The sequence below is a fragment of the Eulemur rufifrons genome, chromosome 6 (assembly GCF_041146395.1).
Source record: "Eulemur rufifrons isolate Redbay chromosome 6, OSU_ERuf_1, whole genome shotgun sequence".
NCBI classification, from domain to species: domain Eukaryota; kingdom Metazoa; phylum Chordata; class Mammalia; order Primates; family Lemuridae; genus Eulemur; species Eulemur rufifrons.
This window is the reverse complement of record NC_090988.1, coordinates 50,068,891-50,093,015: the sequence shown is the minus strand read 5'-3', so window position 1 is coordinate 50,093,015 and position 24,125 is coordinate 50,068,891. Positions and strand designations below refer to the sequence as shown.

At 36.8% G+C, this 24,125-nt stretch overlaps 1 protein-coding gene across 1 annotated transcript in view; it reads right to left on the bottom strand.

The window, feature by feature from the left end:
• Positions 1-17,252: 17,252 nt before the first annotated feature.
• RSF1 (remodeling and spacing factor 1) overlaps positions 17,253-24,125 on the bottom strand; it is a 119,883-nt gene continuing 113,010 nt past the window's right edge. The window contains exons 14-16 of the mRNA XM_069469198.1: positions 23,671-23,891; positions 21,076-21,264; positions 17,253-17,977 (exon numbers count right to left, since the gene is read on the bottom strand). Coding sequence (XP_069325299.1) covers positions 17,403-17,977; positions 21,076-21,264; positions 23,671-23,891 — 985 coding nt within the window. The 3' untranslated portion in view covers positions 17,253-17,402. The remainder of the gene's footprint in view (positions 17,978-21,075; positions 21,265-23,670; positions 23,892-24,125) is intronic.

Below are 24,125 nucleotides of genomic sequence, written 5' to 3'. Positions count from 1 at the left end.
GTGCTGAACTGAAAGCAGACATAGGCTCAAAAACAACTCTTCTATTCACGGATCATTGCAGATTTAGGACACCCCTTTGTGGGGCCATAAACTGTGAAAACATGATGGATGGTGGCTGGTTCATCTGGGTCACTTGCAGATAACTACAGGAAAATGGTTATTCTCTGATGGGATCATCTGAAATTGAACTGCTCATCATATTTTATTTTATTTTATTTTATTTTATTTGAGACAAGGTCTCTGTTGCCTGAGCTAGAGGGCAGTGGCATCATCATACCTCACAGTAACCTCAAACTCCTAGGCTCAAGCGATCCTCCTGCCTCAGCCTCCCAAGTAGCTGGGACTTCAGGTGTGCGCCACCATACCCAGCTAATTTTTCTATTTTTTGTAAAGACAGGGTCTTTTTCTAAAGGCAGCTCTTGCTCAAGCTGGTCTTAAAACTCCTGGCCTCAAGTGATACCCCCCACCATGGCCTCCCAAAGGGCTAGGCTTACAGGCATGAGCCACCGTGCCCAGCCCATTTTTATATTTTGGGTGCAGAAACTGAATGCATTCCTAACCTGTGATTCCTGCTAAAAGCTGCACATGTTGGGGGAGTGGGTGCATCACAAGGAGTGTGACCCCTCTGCCCCTCTGAAAGATCAGACTCTCAACCTCATCTCGGGAATACCTCGCTACTGTTGATTTGTGCTTGACTTTCTGGATTACTTGCAGTTTGCAACAATGGACTGATAGCCTGCCTCTACTTCTCTCTTCTTTCTCCCGGTACACAAATGTACATGCAATTTGATTGTTAAATGCAGCTGTCCTCAGAAAAATGAGGCTTTCTAGGCTTCTCACTAGGTAAATAATAAGGATAAAGGGGTAAGAGTAAATATAAACCCATTTCAAAAATTCAGGATGTTGTCCTCACCAATTTTTGAACATGATGTGTTTTTCTGGTTAAGCTGTATGAAAATATTTTTCTGTGAAAATTCTTTTGTCCCTCTTGCATACAGCTGTTCCAGACAAGGTCTGGGTGAGGATGTGGGATAAAAAAATGTAAGCTTTTGATCACTGACTGAATGGAACACACTGATTTTGTAACAATGGGGGAAAAACAAAGCCCTAACACCTGGGGAGGCGTTCAGGGAGCGGGAGTAAGAAGAGAATTAATGATCTTTGTTTTTCAGAGCTGTTTCTGGAAGCTTTCCCCTCTTACTTGACAAAAACTTCCCAAGCTGCCTTTCCAAGCTGCTCTGAGCACCTTTATTCAAACTGACTGCTGAGCCTATGATCATAACTGATAGAATAGACTGCAAGACCTCAAGGGTGTCCCTGCTCCTGTATTTTCTGTGCATTTACAGATGTCATCCATACTCATGAGACTGATGAATTGATATCATGGACAAGCAGAACTGTTTGGAACTGACTGCAGCACTTCCGAAACCAAAAACTGAACGGATTTATTTCAGACTGGACTAAAACCCTAGGGTTAGCGGCCCCACAATGCGAAGGCCACATTGAGGGCCCTGTTAACCTATACTGCCTGACTAATGTATGTCCTGTTTGCAGTGCCTTTACGATGTGCTGGAAACTTTGTGTCCAGAGGTACCATGTACTTTCCATGGGAATACGCTTGTGTGTACCCCATCAGTGACTAGCATGACCTTGCTTCAGTCCTGGAAGGAGGCATTCAGGTCAGCTTCAATTTAGTTCAGAACTTCTAACAGGATAACTGAAGTCAGTACTATACTTTGGTCTCACCCTGCCATATGGAGTCTTACTGATAATAATTTTGCTCTAAAGACACTGTAGACAAGGGCCAAAGAGATAGATTGTGCAGAAAAATGTTACCATAGCAATCCTGAGAATACTTAACCTTAAAAAGGCCTGCTTGCAAGGCTGGCCCTTCACTAGTGCCTGGGAACATTGATTTTGAGAGGGTTCCCACCACCTTAACTGATAAGAGTGGCTCACTGTGCCTTTATTGTTAGTGCAGTGTGGTTTATTCTGAACACCTGCTTTGCTTCTGGGGCTCTGGAATTTTGGGACATGCTAGGCAAGATGGTGCCTATGTGACTAGCTCCCAATAAAAACTTGGCACAGAGTTTCTAATGAGCTTCGCAGATAGATGACATTTCACATGTGTTGCCATAAGTTGTCACTGGGGGAATTAAGTGCATCTTATGTGACTCCACTGGCAGAGGACCCTTGGAAACCTGTGCCTAATTACCTCCAAATATTGTTCATGTGCCGCTTCCCTTTGCTGATTTTGCTTTGTATCCTTTTGCTGTAATAAATCACAGTTGTGAATCCTGGTGAATTGTTGACCCTAAGGGTGGTCTTGGAGACCCCCAACACAATAGCCAAGTGGGATTTATCCCAGGAATAGAAGGTTGATTTGACATATGAAAATTAATTACTGTAATATACCATATTAATAAAGGAAGAAAACCATGTGATTATCTCAATAGATACAGAAAAAGCATTTGACAAAATCCAACTACCTTTCATGATAAAACACTTGTAAACTAAAAAATCAGGAGTAGAAGGTAATTTCCTCAATCTGATAAAAGATATCTATGAAAACCCTCAGCTAACCTCATACTTAATCGTGAAATACTGAATGCTTTTACCTAAGATCAGGAACAAGATAAGGCTGATTGTTAACTACATTTATTCAACACTGAACTGGAGGTTCTAGCTAGTTAATTAGGGAAGAAAAAGAAGTAAGGAGTCCTACTATCTCTATTCACAAATGATATTGTCTTGTATCTAAAAATTCCTAGGGAGTCCACACCCAAAACACTATTAGAGCTAATAAAAGTTCAGCATGGTTTCAGGATACAAAATCAATATACAAAAGTCAGTTGTATTTCTTTTCCTTTTTAATTTTAATTGTAGTAAAATACAAATAACATAAAATTTACCATCTTAATCATTTTCAAGTTACCACCATCTATCTCCAGAATTCTTTTCATCTTACAAAACTGAAACTCTGTACCTGCTAAACAAAGACACCCCATTTCCCTCCCCCTGCATCCTCCTGGCAACCACAATTCTACTTTCTGTCTCTATGAATTTGATGATTCTAGGTACCTCATACAAGCAGTATTTGTCTTTTTTGTGACTGGATTATTTCATTTGGAATAATGTCCTTAAGGTTCATCCAGATTGTAACATGTCAGAATTTCCTTCCTTTTAAAGGCTGAATAATATTCCATTGCATATATATACCACAATTTGATTATCCATTTATCTGTTGATGGACACTTGGGTTGCTTCCACCTTTTGGCTGCTGTGAATAATGCTGTGAACATGGGTGTACACATATCTCTTTGAGACTCTGCTTTCAGTTCTTTTGGATATATACTCACAGAAGTGAAAGTGCTAGATCATATGGTAATTCTATTTTAAAATTTTTGAGGAACTGCTATACTGTTTTCCATAGTGGCCGGACCATTTGACATTCCTACCAATGGTCAAGGGTTCCAGTTTTGCCACATCTTCACCAACATTTGTTACTTTTTGTTTATTTGATAATAGCTATCTTAATGGTTACTAGGTGGTATTTCATTGTGGTTTTGATTTGCATTTTCCTAACAATTAGTGATGTTGGGCATCTTTTCAAGTGCTTGTTTGCCATTGTATATCTTCTTTGGAGAAATGTTTAGTTAAGTCCTTTGCCCATTTTTCAAATCAGGTGATTTTTTGTTGTTGAGTTGTATAAGTTCTTTATCCTAGATATTGATCCCTTATAGATATATGATTTGCAGATATTTCCCCCCATTCCATGGGTGCCTTTTCAATCTGTTGAAATTGTCTTTGATGTACAGAAATTTTATTTTTTATTTTTTATTTTTTTTGAGACAGAGTCTCACTCTGTTGCCCAGGCTAGAGTGAGTGCTGTGGCGTCAGCCTAGCTCACAGCAACCTCAAACTCCTGAGCTCAAAGGATCCTCCTGTCTCAGCCTCCCGAGTAGTTGGGACTACAGGCATGCACCACCATGCCCGGCTAATTTTTTCTATATATATTTTTAGCTGTCCATATAATTTCTTTCTATTTTTAGTAGAGATGTGGTCTCGCTCTTGCTCAGGCTGGTCTCGAACTCCTGAGCTCAAACGATCCGCCCACCTCGGCCTCCCAGAGTGCTAGGATTACAGGCGTGAGCCACCGCGCCCGGCCTTGATGTACAGAAATTTAAAATTTTTTTTTTTTTTCAGACAGAGTGGCTAGAGTGCCGTAGCATCAGCCTAGCTCACAGTAACCTCAAACTCCTGGGCTGAAGTGACCCTCCTGCCTCAGCCTCCCAAGTCGCCTGGACTACAGGCATGCGCCACCATGCCCAGCTAATTTTTTCTGTATATATTTTTACTTTTCCATATAATTTCTTTCTATTTTTAGTAGAGATGGGGTCTCGCTCTTGCTCAGGCTGGTCTCAAACTCCTGACCTTGAGCGATCCTCCTGCCTTGGCCTCCCAGAGTGCTAGGATTACAGGTGTAAGCCACTGCGCCTGGCCTGTAAATTTTAAATTTTGATGTCCAATTTATCTATTTTTTCTTTTGTTGCTTGTGTTTTTGGTGTCATTTCCAAGGTATCATTGCCAAATTTAATGTCATGAAGCTTTTCTTCTGTGTTTTCTTCTAAGAGTTTTATAGTTTTAGCTCTTACATTGAGGTCTTGATCATTTTGGGTTAATATTTGCATGTGGTATAAGAGTCTAGCTTCATTCTTTTGCATGTGGACAACCAGTTGACCCAACACCATTTGTTGAAAGACTTTATCTTTTCCCCCACTGAATGGTCCTGGCACCTTTGTTGAAAATCATGACTATAGTGAGGGTTTATTTGTGGGCTCTCTATTCTATTCCACTGGTCTGTATGTCTGACTTTATGCCAGAATTGCACTGTTTTGATTACTATGGCTTTGTACTAACATTTGAAATCAGGAAGTGTTACTGCTCCAACTTTGTTGTTTTTCTGAGATTGATTTGGCTATTCAGGGTCTCTTGAAATTCCATATGAATTTTAGGATAAATTTTCCTATTTGTACAAAAAATGCCATTGGGATTTTGGTAGGGATTGAATTTGTATGTAGCTTTGGGTAGCATTGATATCTTAATAATATTGTCTTCTAATCCAGGAATATGAGATGTCTTCTATTTATTTATGTCTTCTTTAACTTCTTCTTGCAACATTTTGTAGTTTTCAGTGTACAAGTCTTTCACCTCCTTGGTTAAGTTTATTCCCAAGTAAAAAATCTTTGTATTTTTTTTTTTTAAGTTTTCCTTTTCTTTTTTTTAAGAGATGGGGTCCTTTCTCTGAGCACTATGGAAAGTAAAAAAAGAAAAAAGAGATGGGGTCTTGCTATGTCTCCAGGCTGGTCTTGTTAGATAGGGACCAAGAGGAAGGGGAAACAGGTATGGAGGCAGGGTGAGGGAGATTTGGTAGAGATACTGTTGCTGGACAATTAGAGGAAGGTAAGAAACCCACAAACCTAAGAGATGGCCCAACTGCAGAAACAGACAACTTGTGGCATGTGCACAGATGAGCTTGGCAGAGACCTTAGGTGAACTACCCCTTAGTAGAGTAAAAATCACACCCCCCCCACCCTCCATGACAGTTTACAAATGCCATGGCAACCCCAGAAACTACTTTGTAAAGCCAGAAAAGAGGAGGGATCGAATTCTAGGAACTCTCCACCCCTTTCCTGTAACTTCATGAATAATCTCTCCCCAGTTTAGCATATTATTAAGAAAATAGGATAAGAAACCAGACCCCTTTCCAAATCAGGGTCGTCTCTAGCAGCAGGGATAAACCTGTCCCCTCTCCAGGATGTTCTGTGCTCAGTAAACCTTGCTGTTTAGCTTGTTTATATCCATTTGGCTTGCTCATTTGTTCTGTCAACTTGGTACCAGTAACCATTCTTTGGTATTGGGAGCCAAAAACCAGGGAACACAACACGAACTTGAACCTGACAGTCCCAAACTCTTGGGCTAAAGTGATCTTCCTGCCTTAGCCTCCCATGTAGCTGGGACTACCATGCCCAAGACTTCAGTTGTATTTCTATACACTAGCAATGAAGAATCCAAAAGTGAAATTAAGAAAAACAATTCCATTTACAATAACATCAAAAAGAATTAAATACATATGAATAAATTTAATAAAAGAAGTACAGGAGTTGTACATGGAAAACTACAAAACATTGTTGAAAAAATTAAAGACCTAAAATAAAAGGAAAAACATCTTATATTCATTGCAAAATTTAATATTAAGCCTATATTCCCCCAAATGATCTACAGATTAAATGTAAACCGTATCAAAATTCCAACTGTCCTTTTTACAGAAACTGACAAACTGAATCTAAAATTCACATGGAAATTTTAGGTACCTAGAAAAGTCAAAACAGTCTTGAAAAAAGGAGTTGGAAGACTCACACCTCCCGATTTCAAATCTTACTACAAAGCTACAGTGATAAGACTATATATAGTATTGGCATAAGACCAGACATACAGGTCAGTGGAATCGAATTGAGATCCAGAAGTAAATGCATACATTTCTGGTCAATTGATTTTTTTTTTTTTTTTAAACAGGGTCTTGCTCTCTTACCCAAGCTGGAGTGTAGTGGTATGATCACAGCTCACTGCAACCTCAACTCTTGGGCTTAAGTGATCCACCTGCCTCAGCCTCCTGAGTAGCTAGGACTACAGGCATGTGCCATCACACCTGGCTAATTTTAAATTTTTTTGTAGAGACAGGGTCTCATTATGTTCTCCATGCTAGTCTCAGACTCCTACCTTCTAGTGATCCTCCCACCTTGGCCCCCAAAGTGCTGGTATTACAGGTATGAGCCACCACGCCCAGCCTCAATTGATTTTTGACAATGATTCAATGGAGGAAGGAATAGTCTTTTAAATAAATTGGTGCTGGGACAACTGTATAATCACATGCAAAAGAATAAATTTGGATCCCACCCATTCATTATATACAAAAACCTACCAGGGAACAAAGACCTAAACTTAAGTTAAACCTATGAAACTCTTAGAAAAAAGCATAAAACATAAGCCTTCATGACATTGGATTAGGCAGCAGTTTCTTAGACCTGTGACATCAAGCACAAGCAATCAAAGAAACAGAAATTGGACGTCATCAAAATTAAAAACCTTTGTGTGTCAAAGGACACCATCAAGAAAGTGAAAAGACAACCCTCAGAATCAGAAAATATTTGTACATTATATATTTGGTAAAGGTCTGGTATCCAGACTATAGGACATTTACAACTCAGCAATAAAAAGATGGATAATCCAATTGAAAATGGGCAAAGGATTTTAATGGACATTTCTACAAAGCAAATATATGAGCAGCCAATAAGCACATGAAAAGATGTGCACTATCAATCATCAGGGAAATGCAAACAAACCACAATGAGATGCAACTTCATATCCACCAGAATGGCAATAATAAAAAGACTAACAATACTAAGTATTGTTGATGTGAAGAAATTGGAACCCTTGTGTATTGCTAGTGGCAATGTATGATACAGCCCCTCTGTAAAACAGGTTGAAAGTTCCTCAAAAAGTTAAACATAGAGTTACCATATGATCCAGCAATTCCATTCCTAGGTATGTACTCAAGAGTATTGAAAACATATGTCCACATAAAAACTTGTATGTGAATTTTTATTATTCTATAGTCCTGATTATTCATAATAGTGTAAAGTACCAAAGTGTAAATTACCCAAATGTTTACTATCAATGAATGGATAAACTAGATGTGGTATATCCATGCAGTAGATTATTGTTTATCCATAAAAAGGAACGAAGTACTGATTCATGCTACAACCTGATGAACCTTGAAAACATGCTAAATTAAAGAAGTTAGATACAAAAGGCTACATACTGTGTGATTCCATTTATATGAAATGTCCAGAATAGGCAAGTTCATAGAAACAGAAAGTAATATTAGTTGCCTGGTGCTCGAGAGGAGGAAATGGGAAGTCACTACTAATGGGTATGGATTTTTTTTTTTAGGGTGATGACAAACGTGAATATACTAAAGACCACTGAATTTTACACTGTTTACAATGGTGAATTTTATGGTATGTGAATTATATCTCAATAAAAAGAAAAGTTTTATAAGTAAAACACATATGTGCTTTTGTTTTAGACACTGTCATATAAGCACATCCAGATTATTAAAAGTGGCTGTATCAAAAAAAGGATGATCATCCTAAAGCCTGCTTCTTAGTATTCTATTTCCCTCTCTCATATGTTTTTTCTGGTTGTGGATCCATGCCCTTCATCCTCGGTTTTTTGGCACTCTCCTGGTTCTGCTCACAGCATCTCCCAGTAGAATTTCCGTCCTACATTCTGGATCATTCTGAATCTAAAGCCAACTTTCTGATTTTCTAACTTTGAGCCAGCTTGCCTCTCTTTGTTGTTACTAAGCCTTAGTTACCATCAAAACTCATAAAGAAACTAGGTTTGAACAATAAAATCTTTCATGGTTCAAACTAGGGATAGTACAGGTTCTAACCAGGTTCTATCATTATTTATCAAGTCTTTCCTCTAATTTTTGGCTTCAAATGGCAGAGTAAGAAGTATTTGGTTGCATGAGTTCATAGTGCAATTACTGGTGTCTCACTAGCAAGCAATAATGTCAAAGAGAAAACAAAATGCATATTCAACAGAAAATAATGAAACAAGTACAGGCAAAAAGGAACAGTTCCCCTGGTTGTAAGTTTCAGCTTTCTGTAACAGTTGTTCCTGATGATGGCCTTTAAGTATGTTGCTGAGAAGCCTGCTGGTTTCCTAGAGTTTCTCTTAGGAATTTCTGACATTTCAGTGAGGGTTTCCAAATACAGTTTAACGTTTTCTATAGCCTATTTATTTTAAAGACTGGAAGTCAAATTAAGAAATAATTGGGAAGGAGATTGAAATGGCCATGTTTTGCATGGTGGGGAGAGCTTTAAATACAGAGGAGTGAGTGTGAAGGAATGGAGATCAGAGACAGATAATTTCCGATGTGAAAGACCCAGAGGAGGTAATAGGAAAGGGACCAAATCAAGGACACAGGCAGACAGGTTACTGCCAAGAGAGGAGAAACTTTCTCCTTGGAGACAGGCTAGGGAGAGGGATGGGTGCTTGACTGTGGATGAAGTGGCCCTGAAATGGGCAAGAGGAATGATAAGAAAGCCATGGGTAGCCTCTGCCACGACTAGTGGGTTCCCAGCTAACTATTCTTTTGGGACGTGAGTGTATGTGCTAAACGTTGCAAATACCAAGTCACATCCCCTCAGAGTGTTCTTTCTCTTTGATTTTCAGTTAGACTTTTAGGACCCTAAAGAGCTCATGCAAACTCACTGAAGAATCAAAATGATGCAAGCATTCATCTCATCCAGAAGGATCCCAACATTTAATTTCACTACAATATTTTCATTATTTTTTGAATAATTCCATCTCTACTAAATAACAGTATAGTATACCAATTCTCAGTTTTTAAAAGAACTCTTCTACATCTTCTGGTCTCAATCTGAAAAAGAAGTGGGCTGACTGCCATGTTCTAGGCCCTACTCTCACCAGAAAAGACTCCTTTGAACTCTCTCAAGGCCATCACCACACCATAACCTTTATGTTCCAACACAGTGTGTCTGGTGTGACTGATTCAGTTTAAGGGGAAATTCTGCTCCACTTGACTGATTCAGTTAAAGGGAAAATTTCAAATAAATCATTGAGAAGCATTGTAATTGGCCATTTTTCTTGCCAGCATAGACCAGCCGGTCACTCCACTAAGTGAAATTCTGATTCAAAATCTCTTTACGTAAATAATCAATGTTTTCAATCAGAATCACAGTGATGAACTCTGCTAGTTTTTTGGTAAAAAATCAAGTTCTGCATGAATGTTACTGTATTCCAAGAGTAAAGAGAAAGTATTAAATCAACATTCAGAGTTGAGAATCATAGGGTTGAAAGGGCCTGTTAGAGTCCTATGATCTAACCCTTTTTGAATGTGTCGATCTATTACACTCCTGCCAAATGGCAGTTCAGCATAAGCTCAAATATCCCCTATTCCTCAGAATTTACTCCCAAGCTTGCTTGATTAGAGAGCTAAGTTTCTTCCATAGAATGAATTGAAAACTTTTGCCCCATGGCTCCTGCCCTCTGGTCTTGTTCTCCGCTCCCATGGGGACCACACACAAAAAGTCCATGGCCTCTTTAATGTGTCAGTTCTCTAGATGAAGATGCTAAAGACAGAAATCAAGAATAATTTTCTAATATCTATTTTTATCTAGTTGGCAAATAGCCTTAAAAATAATTTTGGGGAAATTGTAAATTTACTTTCTAGATAGTGAGAGAAAAATAATTTTAACCTTCATGAACTGGTATAGAAAATTCTTCTGTGTGCCACAGAATTTAAAATAAACTAAGTTTGCAAACACATCATGTTAAATACATCAAATTATTTAAATTTTTTATTATGACAATTGACATATTAAGTGAAAGAAATGACAGAAGTATTATAATAAAACATTTTGAAAGAAAAAGTTACACAATTAGGCCAATAGCTATAAAATGGCTGTAGGCCTGGCTTATAACACCAAGAGTTCTGATCAGACGGTAGTGAGACAGTGAACATTTCATTAACAAAAATATTGGCACTAGCCACAACATATTTTGCTTGTCACTTACAAGGAATATTGTATTTAAACAACTATGCACTGCAATTCTAACACACTAGGTGTTCATACACTGCAGTTACCCCTGAAGCTTTAAGCTACCAGGAATTGCCATACTTTTTATGCACAAAATTTACTTTGTGTGTTATTGGAATCACATTTCCAGTTTTCAGATCTTCCCCCCCAACACACATGCAGTACATTAATATGTGATGGAGAGCACTCTGGCTTCTCCTATTTGACTAATAGCATGGTCCTGATTACCTCAAGAGTTAGTTTTATGCTAACCTTGGAGCTTCTGCTTTAACTCTCATCTTCTAGAAACACTAAAGCATTCTGAGAACCTATTCCAGGAATACTTTTTTTTATGCATAGGAAAATAAAATATTTCATATAAGCATGTCTGAAAATCCAAGAGGTGTTCTGATCAAACACTTCCTGAATCCAAGCTATTACTTTAAAATCAAAATGAAATTCTAAAATATACCATTTACAAATTCTTTTCTGGAATTTGTATTATTCACATGGAAACTCATGATCCCCAGGCTTCACCTCTGAATGGGTGAGGATAGCAAAGAAACTGACTTCTCACATTAGCTGACAACACATAAAGGCAGCTTTGATAGAAATTATAACATACTTGGATGATTTTAATTCTTTACAAGAATACACTTGTGCTACAAAGGTGAGAAATTAGAATGGCAAAATTATCAGATGGCAAAAAAGTACTGGCATTTAAACAAAGGTGTCAATATAACATGATAAAATGTGCCATGTAAAAGACTGTGCTAGAATCAGCAGTTCTATAAGATTTCAAGATACTTATCAAATAAGGAGGGAATTAAAATTTGAACCTAATTTCCCTTCCTGCTGTGTTTCAACAGACAAATATTCCTGTGGAATTAAGTCCACTGAATAACCAAATTAAGCAAATCTAGTTTTTCCTTCTTTTACAGATTAAAAAGAAACCAAGCCCTGCCCCACACCCACCTCATCACATGACATACTCTTTTAAAGTGTACACAAAACCTTGTGGCAGGCTTGGGCAAGCTACAATTCAGATACCATCATCAAGAAGCTACTTTGATAAGAGAACAAAACACTAGACCAACACTGAAAATACCCTAGTTTGGCATCACAAAAATCATGCACTGTGAGTATATGCTGTTAACACCCAAATTTGGGCTACTATAGCTGTTCTGATCCTGAAAATCCATTTGCACTAATATAAACTAGATCTGTGTGTATATGTATGTGTCTGCGTGTGTGTATGTGTGCAATTTTCATGCAGTGCTCTTAAAGCTTTGGAGATAGGGCTTGTTAGTCTAATTTCAAGGCTTGTCCGTATAGCAGTATTGACATGCACCAACTCTGCGGAAGGGCAGGAGAATGAAAAAGACATGGCACAAATTTCAAAACAATTTTAGGTTTAATTACATAATGTACCTGTAGATGTTCTAGCATAAACACAACTGTAAAAATCTACATCCTATTTTAGGGCATTTTCCCATCTCCCATCCCTTAAAAGCTGTACAGTTATAAAAAAATGCGACTCTCAAGCAAAATAAACTTTTTTTTGTTTGTTTTGTTTTTTTGCAACATACAAAATAAGTTAAATGATTCAGAAGGCCTTGAGCCATTAAGTTCCCCAATAACTGTGTTCTGGCTGTCCATAAGCATGACACACAGGCTCCTGGTCTATGACCAGAACTCAATAAATACAGATCAAACAAAACCCAAAACACTTAAATTAGATTTCTTTAGAAACTGATGAAAGTCAAGAAAATACAGAGTTAGGGTTAACAACTCCATTCTCAACTTACATCATCCAGTGGCAAAAAGAACAAGGCAGGTTATTCAATCCTTGGCATATTTTTTAGCTCGTACCGGTTTGGCAAAAAAATACAAATGTAGTTCCTTTAAAAATGTTCTTTTAAAATGTCTAAGGAGCTTAATAAATTTCTACTCATCTATTAATTTTTATGCCCTCTCATATAACTTACATATAAGATAGTCAAAGTTATTAAAATAAAAATATCTGCATTAACTGAAACCACTACAATGTGCCAGAATTGGGTTTACTCCATTTCTCAAACTGGTATAAACATGACATGAAAAAAAAATTGAGCTTAGATGTCCAAAATGAGGAAAAAATCCACTAAGGAGATTCTATCCTAATCAAATTCTGAGATGGTTTGTATGAATAAAAAAAATTGTTGAGTGTACAATCTAAAGTCTTTATAACACTAAGCTCATTGTATATTGGCTTATAACTGCTTGCTTGGGAAAGACTATCTTCAATGTGTTACAGTTACTTAGCAATTCTTGACACTCAAAATTATTAAATGATAATTTAAGTTGGAGTGGTGAACACATAACACAATTACCCAGTTTAAAAACATTGATAGCAAAAGGCCTTGTCTTTCAAGATTGGTATAAAAGCAATGAAAAAAATCAGCAGTTAGCCTGCCACTTCCAAAGTAGGTTTACAGGTACACACTGGGAATGTTGGATAAAATAGGAATGGATTTTAATCTAAGCAAGTTCAATAATGGATCATATTAAGCAAAAGAGGAATAGGTAGATTATAGCAGATATGTAGTCTTGGCATTCTCCACTTTTTGGAGAACCAGGAGTATATTTTAAGAATGTCAGACAAGTATTTTTCTTTACACTTTTCTGTAATTACATGATATTCATAATTTTGTATAAATTGTAATAATTATCTTTTAATAGTCAATAATGAATTCATTTTTATTTTTTCTTATACTTATCTGAAGTGTGTGTATGTATTCATACATACCCACATAGATATACATACACACCCTTTAAACAAAAGATCTGGGTCTCTCGATACTTGTTCAATAGGTATGAGGCAACACCTTGAATTACGGACCTGTTCCGCTATGTTGGTAAAGAGTGGAATTCACGACTTTTTCTGAATATTAAATCTATAGATTCCTTATGTTGCTTACAGTTGTATGCTAGAACTAGAGAGTGATTAACATCTCTTGTGCTCACAAACAAGCTAAAAAGGCATTCCTTGTGACAAAGGACATTCCATCAATCCCACTTAATAGCTAACATTTCCCTATCATATTAACTCAAAATTTAAACAAGTAAATGTCCATATTTTTCTTAATATATGTACTTTGCTCAAATGTATATTATGGGATGGGTTTTATCAACCAAAAAGTAAAAACTGGACAGTGTGTAAAATCCTTTTAAAATTAACTGATTTAAAAATCATTTTTTCAACAAATTTGTTAGCAACTGAAGTTCTTGGTTCTTTGACAGGTCAATTAAAAAAAAATAGATTACCAGTAGATATGGATTTACTCTAAATGAAACTCACCTTTATCCTCTGAATCTGCAACCTTGAGCATTTGGAAAAAGGATGTCAAGGAAACCCAACCTTAATATATCATTTATATTCTTGAAAATATCTCTGCCATCATTTTGCATTAATGTGCCAACAATGGAAAATGTTCTACATTAAACACCATTTCATCAGCACAAACGTACAAAATCAAAATGTGTATTATCAGTCTGAGTCCTTTTCACATATATTTCTATTCAAAGCTTCTGCTTTGTGAAAATTTGGCTAGTTTTCAAACCTTTACAGAGATTGCAAACCAAATATACTGAATGCTAAGCTACATCTCCCCTTAATACATTTGCTGTAGACTAGGGATTCCAACTTGTATTTTTTAAAAAAGGGTTTAAATTATTAAAGGGCTCTATTATATAGTAGATATTGTGAATCTAAATCCATGGGTTACTTCTCTAACAAGGATCCAAGATGGCCTAAACTCTAGATCAGTTTCTGCTTTCCTATACTTTCTCTAGTTCCTAATGACTGTATGTACCTTTGGATACAGAACATTTATGTTTTTCCATATTTTGGTTTTTTTACCCCCCATTTCAAGGTATATTCAGAGTGAATATTCAGTGAACATAGGTTCTTTGACCTATCTAAACACCCAGCAGCATAATTGTTTTTGAACTGTTCAAAATTTAATCACCTATAATCAATCTATCTGCATAATAATTTATATTTATCAGCTGCTTGGATTACATTCTTGGTAGATGACCTATAGTTAATTGGTTTAATCAAAATATAAGGTGAGAAGGAATACACTCGCTATCAAGTTGACAAACACTTTTTCAAGTTTGGTAAATATCAGGCAGCAAAAGTGGTATCATAACCCATGTCAGTAGGACATTTGCTAAATGGAATACTCAGTCTTTACTACGATAAAAATTACCCTCGGCTTTCTATAGCAGAAGAGTAAAAAAAATTCCTTATTTCACATTAGGCATCCTGTTAAAATAAATTATACTACTTCTGATCACTTGGCTTAACTGAGGAGTAGAACTAATAGGTGGAAGAAGCTGGTATGTCCAGAGGTAGAGACAGGGTACATGGGAGAGTTTCTACATGATAGTGGCTTTACCCGGCTGCAGAAATAAAACGGTAGAGGGAGAATGGGTGGCAGGGAAGGCCACCTGTACATTCGAACCACTTACCTTGCACTAGTAGGAATCCTTCTATATTGCCTGCCTGTTTTAGATAGTTAAAATGGTTAAAATTCTTAGCTGACTTTCAAATAAATAAAATAAACCTAGCCAGAAAAGAGTTTCTGTAAGCGAATGTGGCTCCTTCCAAAGCCCTACTTTACTCTCTGTGAATGAAAGCCCTTCCCTCCCTTCAAGTGGAACATTGTCTCAAAATAAAAATCACAACTTGCTTGGAACCACATGCTATTGTTGCATCCTATTATTAGGCTGCTTTCATTATTTTATTTTTTATACAGATACATATACATTGCTAGAATCAAAGCAAAAATATTAATGGGCAGGTACTACAGAACTGAAGTGAAACAAAAGAACCAACACCAACTGAAAAACAACAGCTATAAACTTCCAAGGCCAAAGGATGAGACTTAAGGGCAACACCTGTTGAGGAAGGAAAAGGAGTATAACGTTCCTAGAGAGGTATTTAGGATGCAAGTCTAATGCCAGCTTTTTAATAACAAAAAAGAGAAGTGCTTTACTATATACTGACTAGCACATATAATACTTAATCTGGAAAGAAAAATTAATGAAGTGCCTTGGGCCAGCAGCAGATATGGTGTGCCCATTGCCGGCAACAGACACAACACTGGAACAGAAAAACCCAAATCCCAGGGCAAAAGTATTCACAGAAGTAATGGTTGAAAGTTTCAGAATTCGACAGGTAAGGTTTAATCACAAATGCTACACTCTGTACAATGTTATGGCTCTGCCTGAAATTTTACAGCTATAACAGAAACTAAATAAGATAAAGGTTCCTATTTTAGTGTCAATTACATGTTAGATATTTAGTTACAAATCCCTTTTTCTGGAAACAAAGGGCTTATCTTTTTTCAAAGTGTTGAGATGTTTGAAATGGATGTCATGCCTATTAAGTATATCGGCAGTTCTCATTCAACTCTACGTTGGTTGTGTGACTATTAAAGAATTTTAATAGAAGCCTAATGGCCAAAGGCCAAAACTACATTCAAACCCTGCTAATATATCCAGGCAGATAGGAAATTCTCTCTCTCTCTCTCTCTCTCTCTCTTTCACACACACACACACACACACACACAAACTCAAACTAAAAACCTCCCAAAGGAACTGCTTTGTTTGTAGACTTCAATTTGAAGTAGATACTAAGGGCAAGAATAGACCAGTTAAAATTCACCTGAAAATCCATTCCCCGTCTTTAAATGTGCTAAAATACTGCTGTCAGCTTAGCATCTCTTCATGTATGTTATATATAGATGTGTTTCTTTCAAAATGATATTCCATATATTTAAACATCAAGTGGCCAGAAGACAAGAGTTACACTACTGGCAAAGTTTACATTCCACCTAGGCCTTAAGAAAGACCACACCCATTTCAATAATAACTCTCCATCAGATATAGTATATTAGAGGCCACCTTATCACCACTGCATAAAGCTATTTAAAAAATTTGCTAGCACAGTCTGGTTGTCAAAGCTTCATTATACATTTTACTGTACAAATGCTTTTCAGATGATTTTATTTTTTTAAAGAAATTCCGCTATAACAGAAACTTAGGTTAAAGGTTTTTATGATGGTACTTTCACGGTCTCTTCTTTATTAAGTGTGGTTATCTCCAGTAGTAAACAAGTTGATTTCACGAAAGCTGTTACTAAACGACTATGTATGATGTTATCTACAATTCTCAAACTGTAACAGTACAGACTTGAACTTTTAAACAGTCTGTTAATCATCATCTATGCCATGAATGTTTAAATATAATATATATTTAATATGAAAAAGCTAAAGCACAAGTGCTTTCTCCCACCCCTAAATTCTGTTTTGGGCCCTCACAGATTTGGAATGCATTCTTATCCACCCTTTTTCACAAAGTCAGGAGAGCTCAGGAAATATAAAGTCAAAAATATACAAATCTTTGTTGTTATTATAATAAGATTTTTTTTTCCATGAATGAAATTACCAAGGACCATGAACTTGGAAAAAGAAAATCAAAAGGAATTTACAGCAATTATTTATCTTCAAAGTTCAAAACTGGTCACTTCACAGAAAGACTTCAGGGTTTGTTGAAATTTTTCTTCTAAAAAGTCATTCTGTAGTGGAGTTTTCTAGGAAAAAATTAAACAGCTTTTAATAACTGGCCCGCTGGTGTGAGAGCTACCGTGGAATAAATTAGCACAAAAATGGAAAAAAAGTCTTATAATTGTTCACTGTTACAGACATAATCAACAAGGTCAGTCACTCTCAAAAGCTCATCTTCCTCCTCTTCTGGTGCCCCTGCCTCCTGCCCACCACTTGTCCCATTGGGGGCTAGGCTTGCACTGGCTGTGCTGTTGTCCTTGGGGGTCTGAGGCTTCTCAGTTGGCTTGCCAATCAAGTTCTCAATGGCTTTGCCTGGACTCTGTCCATTGGTAGAAGGTAAGTCCACTAAGCTATAGTCCAATGGGCTCCCCACTTTGCCTACATTTTCAAAGTCCTCTTCATCATCACTTTCTATCCGGTAGGGCTTCTTGGTGCTTTCTTGTTCTGAGGGCAGGACTCTTGGCTGGCTGTGACAGGCAGGCTGATCTGCATCTCCATGAACATTGTCACAACTCTCTTCCTCGTCTGTCTCAATCCGGTGTAGCCGTTTCCGGGATGGTTTGCCTTCTTCTTCCTCCTCTTCCTCATCTGCTTCTGAATACTCATCTGTACTTCGGCCCCGCTTTCGAACTGACCGCTTTGATTCTTTAGCTAGCTCATCATCTTCAGAATTCTTGGACATATAGCTCTCTAGAATAAATAGCACATTTAAGCCATTGACACAGTTAACCATAAATGGATTTAAGTAATTCTCACTTTCCTCCCTGTATTCACCCCATGTCCTACTCTCAGACTTGCTTGTACATAAATATTCCCCTTCAATAATTGGCCCAATTTCTCTCATCTCAGTCCCAGTATGAATATGATTCATACTGTACTTTACCTATGATTTTAGGCAAGAGTGGATTTCCTGGGGAAGAAAACTGATGATCCTTGAAGTAAATGAAGATAGTCTAGTCACAAACTAAGAAACTCCTTACCACTAGTCCTCAAATTAGGGAATCATGTAAGCATACTGACAAGGAAAAATTAAAATTGGGCACCCAACTCTGTATATCTGAAACACTGTGCCAGCTCTCATCTCATGTTATTAAATGCCCTTGGTAGTCTTAAATGTCTTTTCTTTTTTTGGCTATACAGTCAGCCCTCTGTACCCACAGATTCAACCAACCACTGATGGAAAATATACATACAAAATAAAAATGGATGGCTGCATCTGAACTGAACATGTATAGACTTTTTTCCCTTGTCATTATTCCCTAAACAATATAGTATAAAAACTATTTACATAGCATTTACATTGTATTAGGTATTATAAATATCCTAGAGATGATTTAAAGTATATGGGGGGATGTATGTGGGTTATATGCAAATACTACAGCATTTTATATAAAGGACTTGAGCATCTGTGCATTTTGGTATCTGCAGGGGTCCTGGAACCAATCCCGCATGGACACTGAGGGATGACTGTACTTACATCTTAGTAGATCTCACCTAATCTCATGACTTTGCATATCATCTTTATGTTGATGACGTTCATATTTGTTTTAGGCAACCACTAAATTCCAGGCTAGTGTTATCAAACTACCTACTCAATATCTATGCTTGGATACCTAAACAGGCTTCTCAAACCTAATGTGCCCCAAACTGAGCTCCTAAATCACCTCTTTAAATCTGCAGCACTGTGGTCTCCACAATCTTAGGTTTGTTCTTCCAATTGCTCAGTTATCCTTGTTTACTTTCTTTCTCTCATCTAACCCAACAGTAAATCCTTTGGGTCTACCTTTCAAACATACCCATAATTTGACAGCTTTTCATCCGTTTACTGCTACTGTCCTCATCCCTCCCACCTTCATATCTCACCTGGACTATTTCAGTAACTGCCCAACTGGTCTCCTAGGTTCTGCCTTTGACCTCTTCAATCTATTCATAACACAACTACCACAGCAAATTAAAACCTAAGTCAGATCATATCACTCCTTTACTCAAAGTCTTCCAGTTGTTTCTCATCTCACACAAAATAAAACCCAAAGTATACACATGGCCTACTCTGTGCTATCCAATATGGTAGACACTAGTTACCTGTGGTTATTTTAAGTTTAAATTAATTAAGATTAATTAAACTTAAAAATTCAGTTCCATGGTTATACTAGCTACATTTCAAGTACTCAATAGGGACATGAGGTTAGTGGCTGCTGTACTGATCAGCACAGATATAGAAAATTTCCATCACTGCAGAAAGTTCAGCTGGACAAGCGCTTTCTCATCAGAGGTTAGCAAATTTTTTCTGTAAAGGGCAGGCTCTAAAGTCTCTGTCACAACTACTTAACTTTTTGTGAAAGCGGCATAGACAGTTTGTAAACAAATAAGAGTGGTGGTCTTCCAATAAAACTCGCTTTGCAAAAAGGTTACTTATATAAACAGGTGGGCTGTGGTTTACTGTTGCTCTATCTGATCTGGTTCCTGCTTATCTCTTTCCTTCATCTTGTTACTCTTCCCCTCACTCATTCTGCGCCAACAACCCTGGAATCCCTTCTGTTCCCTGATCATGAGGGAGGCCTTGCCTCAAGGCCTCCACATTTGTTGTTCCATCTGCCTGTATCACCCTTCTTTTAGATAACTGCATGACTCATATACGTTGTTTCCTTAAGTCTTCACTCAAATGTTGTCTTCTTAGTGAGGACTTCCTTTAGTTAATATCTGAAATTCCAAATATTCTTCCTTATTTATAAGCATTTATTTTATTTATTGTCTTTTCCCTTCCAACTGAAATAAGAGTTACATAAGGGCTATTTTGTTCACTGTTTTATTGTGCTTAGGATAGGGCCTAGTTCAATAAATATTTGTATTTAATGGTTAAATTAGTAAATATGTTTGTCTTTATGCCATATGAAGATAAATATACACTCAAAAAGATGTTCACCTCCCTTCTTTAGCCTCCCATATCCAAACATTTTTTTCTCCTTTCTCTCCTGGCTTGGGCTCAAACTTTATTCAAGGTTAATCTATGAAAGCCACCAATCTTCAAAACAGACCATAAACAATGGTGAATTAATTATATAAAAAAGAAAGGTGGAAAGATGAGGGCTGGGGTCATTTAAAATGAGTTTGGGCAGAGCTCTAAAATAACTACAAAGATTAAATGGAGGCTGGATGCCTATATTCCAGCTACTGGGGAAGCTGAGGCAAGAGGATTGCTTGAGGCCAGGAGTTCAAGGCTATAGTGCGCTACAATCACACCTGTGAATAGACACTGCACTCCAGCCTGGGCAACACAGTGAGAACCCATATCTAAAAATCAAAATCAAATCAACTCAAATCACACATTTATATATTAGAGCTTTTCTTGCACTTCCAGTATGGGGCACAGCTAAAGCTATTAAAAAATAAAACAGTTACCAACTGAAACTCACAGTTAAGGCTGAGAGACAGTAGGCATTTTGGCTGAAACTATTCAACTACTCAGGGCACTGGAAGTTATTTTAAAATTAGGGCCATGAGTAATAGGGAGGGAAAAGGAAAAAGGAGAGTAAATCTTGATCAGATCACAATTTTCTGAGACTCTTGAAGTTTTAATGAAAACAATTATTGCCATGGAAATATTAAAAATTCCTTTTTATCAAGTATTATTTAATGAAACTATAATTAGTGACCAGGCACAAAATTATGGGTTTTATACCAAAATATGAATTTTAAAGAAATGGGACAGAATCACAATACGGAGTTCACTTTGTAACATCTACTTTTGCCTTGTCCAAACTTCTATAAATAGAGTATCTATTCCTTACCTTCACTCTCTGAGCTGGAAAGTCTGCGCTTGTGAACTCGTCTTATTTCTTTACCACGTCGTAAACTCTTCTGGGAACCCTCACTTTCTGAATCTTCTTTGTAGTTAATCTGTCTTTTTTGGTTTCTTCTTGACCGCCTTCGACGAGTTTCTACAAAATCATCACTAAAATCATCGCTGAAGTCACTTTCTATTAAAAAAAAAAAAAAAAAAAAAAGGAAATCAAGTATAAAATTTAAGTCCATTAAGTAGAAATGTGGCTACCTTAGGTTATAAAAGTGTAAAACTACTAAGCAGAGTTTGGTCATAAAAATTAAATGAAATTTTTATAAGTCTCATTTTTTTAATAATGAGTTAATCTATTGGGGTCTTTAATGCCAAACCTCATAAATGTATACTATTAGCAGTTAATCCTGAAGATCAGGAAATGTTTCATACTTTTTAAAAAATAATCCTTATTGCATTTGACCTGGTCAGGTACACAGCTGCCACAACTTCTCTTCTCAATGGACAGTTACCAGAATATGTCTCCTGATAATCTGCTGGTCCTACCTGTGGCTATACTCATAATGTACTGCAAAGGATAAACCCTCTAACTAAAGAAAACTCATGAACCCATTCCAAAAAACTACAGAATTGAAGTTATATTTTTGGCTTTTCTCCATGTGGAATAAAAACCTGCTAAATAAAGCACACAGGGCTACTTAAACTCTCAAAATATTGCTAAATAGTATTATTCTTGTCATCTCTGATCAATAAACCAGAGTGATACTATGGCATTATGTCACAGCTATTTTTCAGAGTGCTAACAAATTCCACTGAATTCTCACATACAAGCTTATTGTCCTCTAATGGGTTTCAAATATTTCAAAATAGCTAGCCAACAGGTTTAAAGGAGTCCCACTGGCCAAATCGAACCTAAATAGTGATGGTAATGTAGTATATACACTGACTAAAATAAGAATCCACAAGACACATTGATGTGAACAAATACATACATAGAGAAGAAGGGAAAGTTCTTACTTACAGAATTAATAAATATATAAGAGGTATGGTAGAGTTAGAAAATCATCAGTAGATACTAAAACTAGTAGATGAAATCTCTTGTAAGGACTGAGATATTTACACAGTCTCAAATTTCCACAAATAACTTACTAATTACAAGAAAAAAAAACAGCAAAGCATATCCTGAAATTTAATTACTAGGAAACAGAAAAACCAAATTGAGGGACACTTTACAAAATAACTAATTATGTATTCTTTAAAAATGTCAAGATCAATAGTCAAGGTCAATAAAAACAAAATATGAGGAGCATTCCAGATTTAAAAAGACTAAAGAGACAGAATAAATGCAATGTATAATTCTAGATTGGATCCTGGGCTAGGAAAAAAAAATATGAAGGACAATATTGAGATAGCTGATGAAATTTGAATGTGTAATGTTGATTAGATAATAGCATTATATCAATGTTAAAATTTCTGTCTTTGATAATTATACTGTGGTTAAATAAGAAATGTTCTTGTTCTTAGGAAATAATCACTGATAAAGGGGCATGACATCACCACTTATTTCAAAGGTTTAGAAAAAAAGATATTAAAACAAAAAAGAGCCAGGCTTATGTCCGTCAGCCCAGCAGTTTGGGAGGCCGAGGCAGGAGGATCACTTGAGGCCAGGAGTTTGAGACCACCTGGGCAACACAGTGAGACCTCGTCTCTACAAAAACAAAAAATTAGAAATTAGCCATGTGTAGTTAGTTGCGTATGTCTATCTTCCTAACTACTCAGGAGGCTGAGGTGGGAGTATCACTTGAGCCCAGGAGTTTGAGGCTATAGTGAGTTGTGACTGCACCACTGCACTCCAGCCCAGACGACAAAGCAAGATTCCATCTCAAAAGAAAAGAAAAGAAAAGAAAAGAAGAGAGGAGAGGAGAGGAGAGGAGAGGAGAGGAGAGGAAAAAGGAAAGGAAAGGAAAAAGGAAAGGAAAGGAAAGGAAAGGAAAGGAAAGGAAAGGAAAAAGGAAAAGGAAAGGAAAACCAAAAAAACCCCAAACCTCCAAGAATAGCCAGAGTCAGGGACATAATTCTCATATCAGTGGCACTGCTTCATTAAAATGACAGCTACCAATTTGCCAATTACATAAAGCATTCATATCTTTTCTGTTAGCTATTGTGCCTCTCACTATATAGTCAGTAAATAGGGAAAGCACAAGCTATAATAACATCAACCACTGCTAATTTGTAAAAGCTACTGAATCACTGATTATGGTCTAAATAGGAGAGGTAATTGATATTCTTCCCTTTCTGATATCTGGGCATCTGAGGAAAATGTTCTCAGCTTATTAAGTTTCCCAAGGAACACTTACAAAGATAAAGGTTAAACATGGAAGCCCTTGGTAATAAAAGGACTCATCACGATACTAAATGAACGTAGCATCAAGTTAACATATTGATCTGTATATACTTTTCTCAGATGTGCTTTATATGAAAAATTCAGTAACTAGTGAGTCTTAAGAATGGAATTTCATTTTAAGAACTTGACTCCAGAAGTCATAATAATTTCTCACATTGGTATGATATGAATACAAGTTATTTTTACCAGAGTCTCTACTATTCTCCTCAGATTCTTCCTCTTCATCGTCATCAGAGTACTTTTTCTTTGGAGTCTTCCTCCGCAAACGCCTGCTTTGCCTCATTGGCCGGGAGGGGTGTCGCCTCAGTCTACGGCTACAGAAATCAGTATCGCTGTCATCATTAGATGGTGGATCTTCTTCACTTTCATCTGGGTTTTCATCAGATACAACAAACTCATCTTGAGATCTGTCCAAGATAAACCAGAGAAATTATGATGGTATACTTTGAATAGTGAACCCATTTTTGAGTTCTGAGTTCAAATTCTACTGAGTCCAGGGAATCATTAAGTAACATATAGTGCAACATATCTGGATAATTCTATCAAACACCCTGTTTATAAAATGGAGAAATCGTTTTATCCTTCTCTTGGGAGGGGTGATAAAGATGAATTGATGCTGATTTTTGTACCTAAATTGCTTT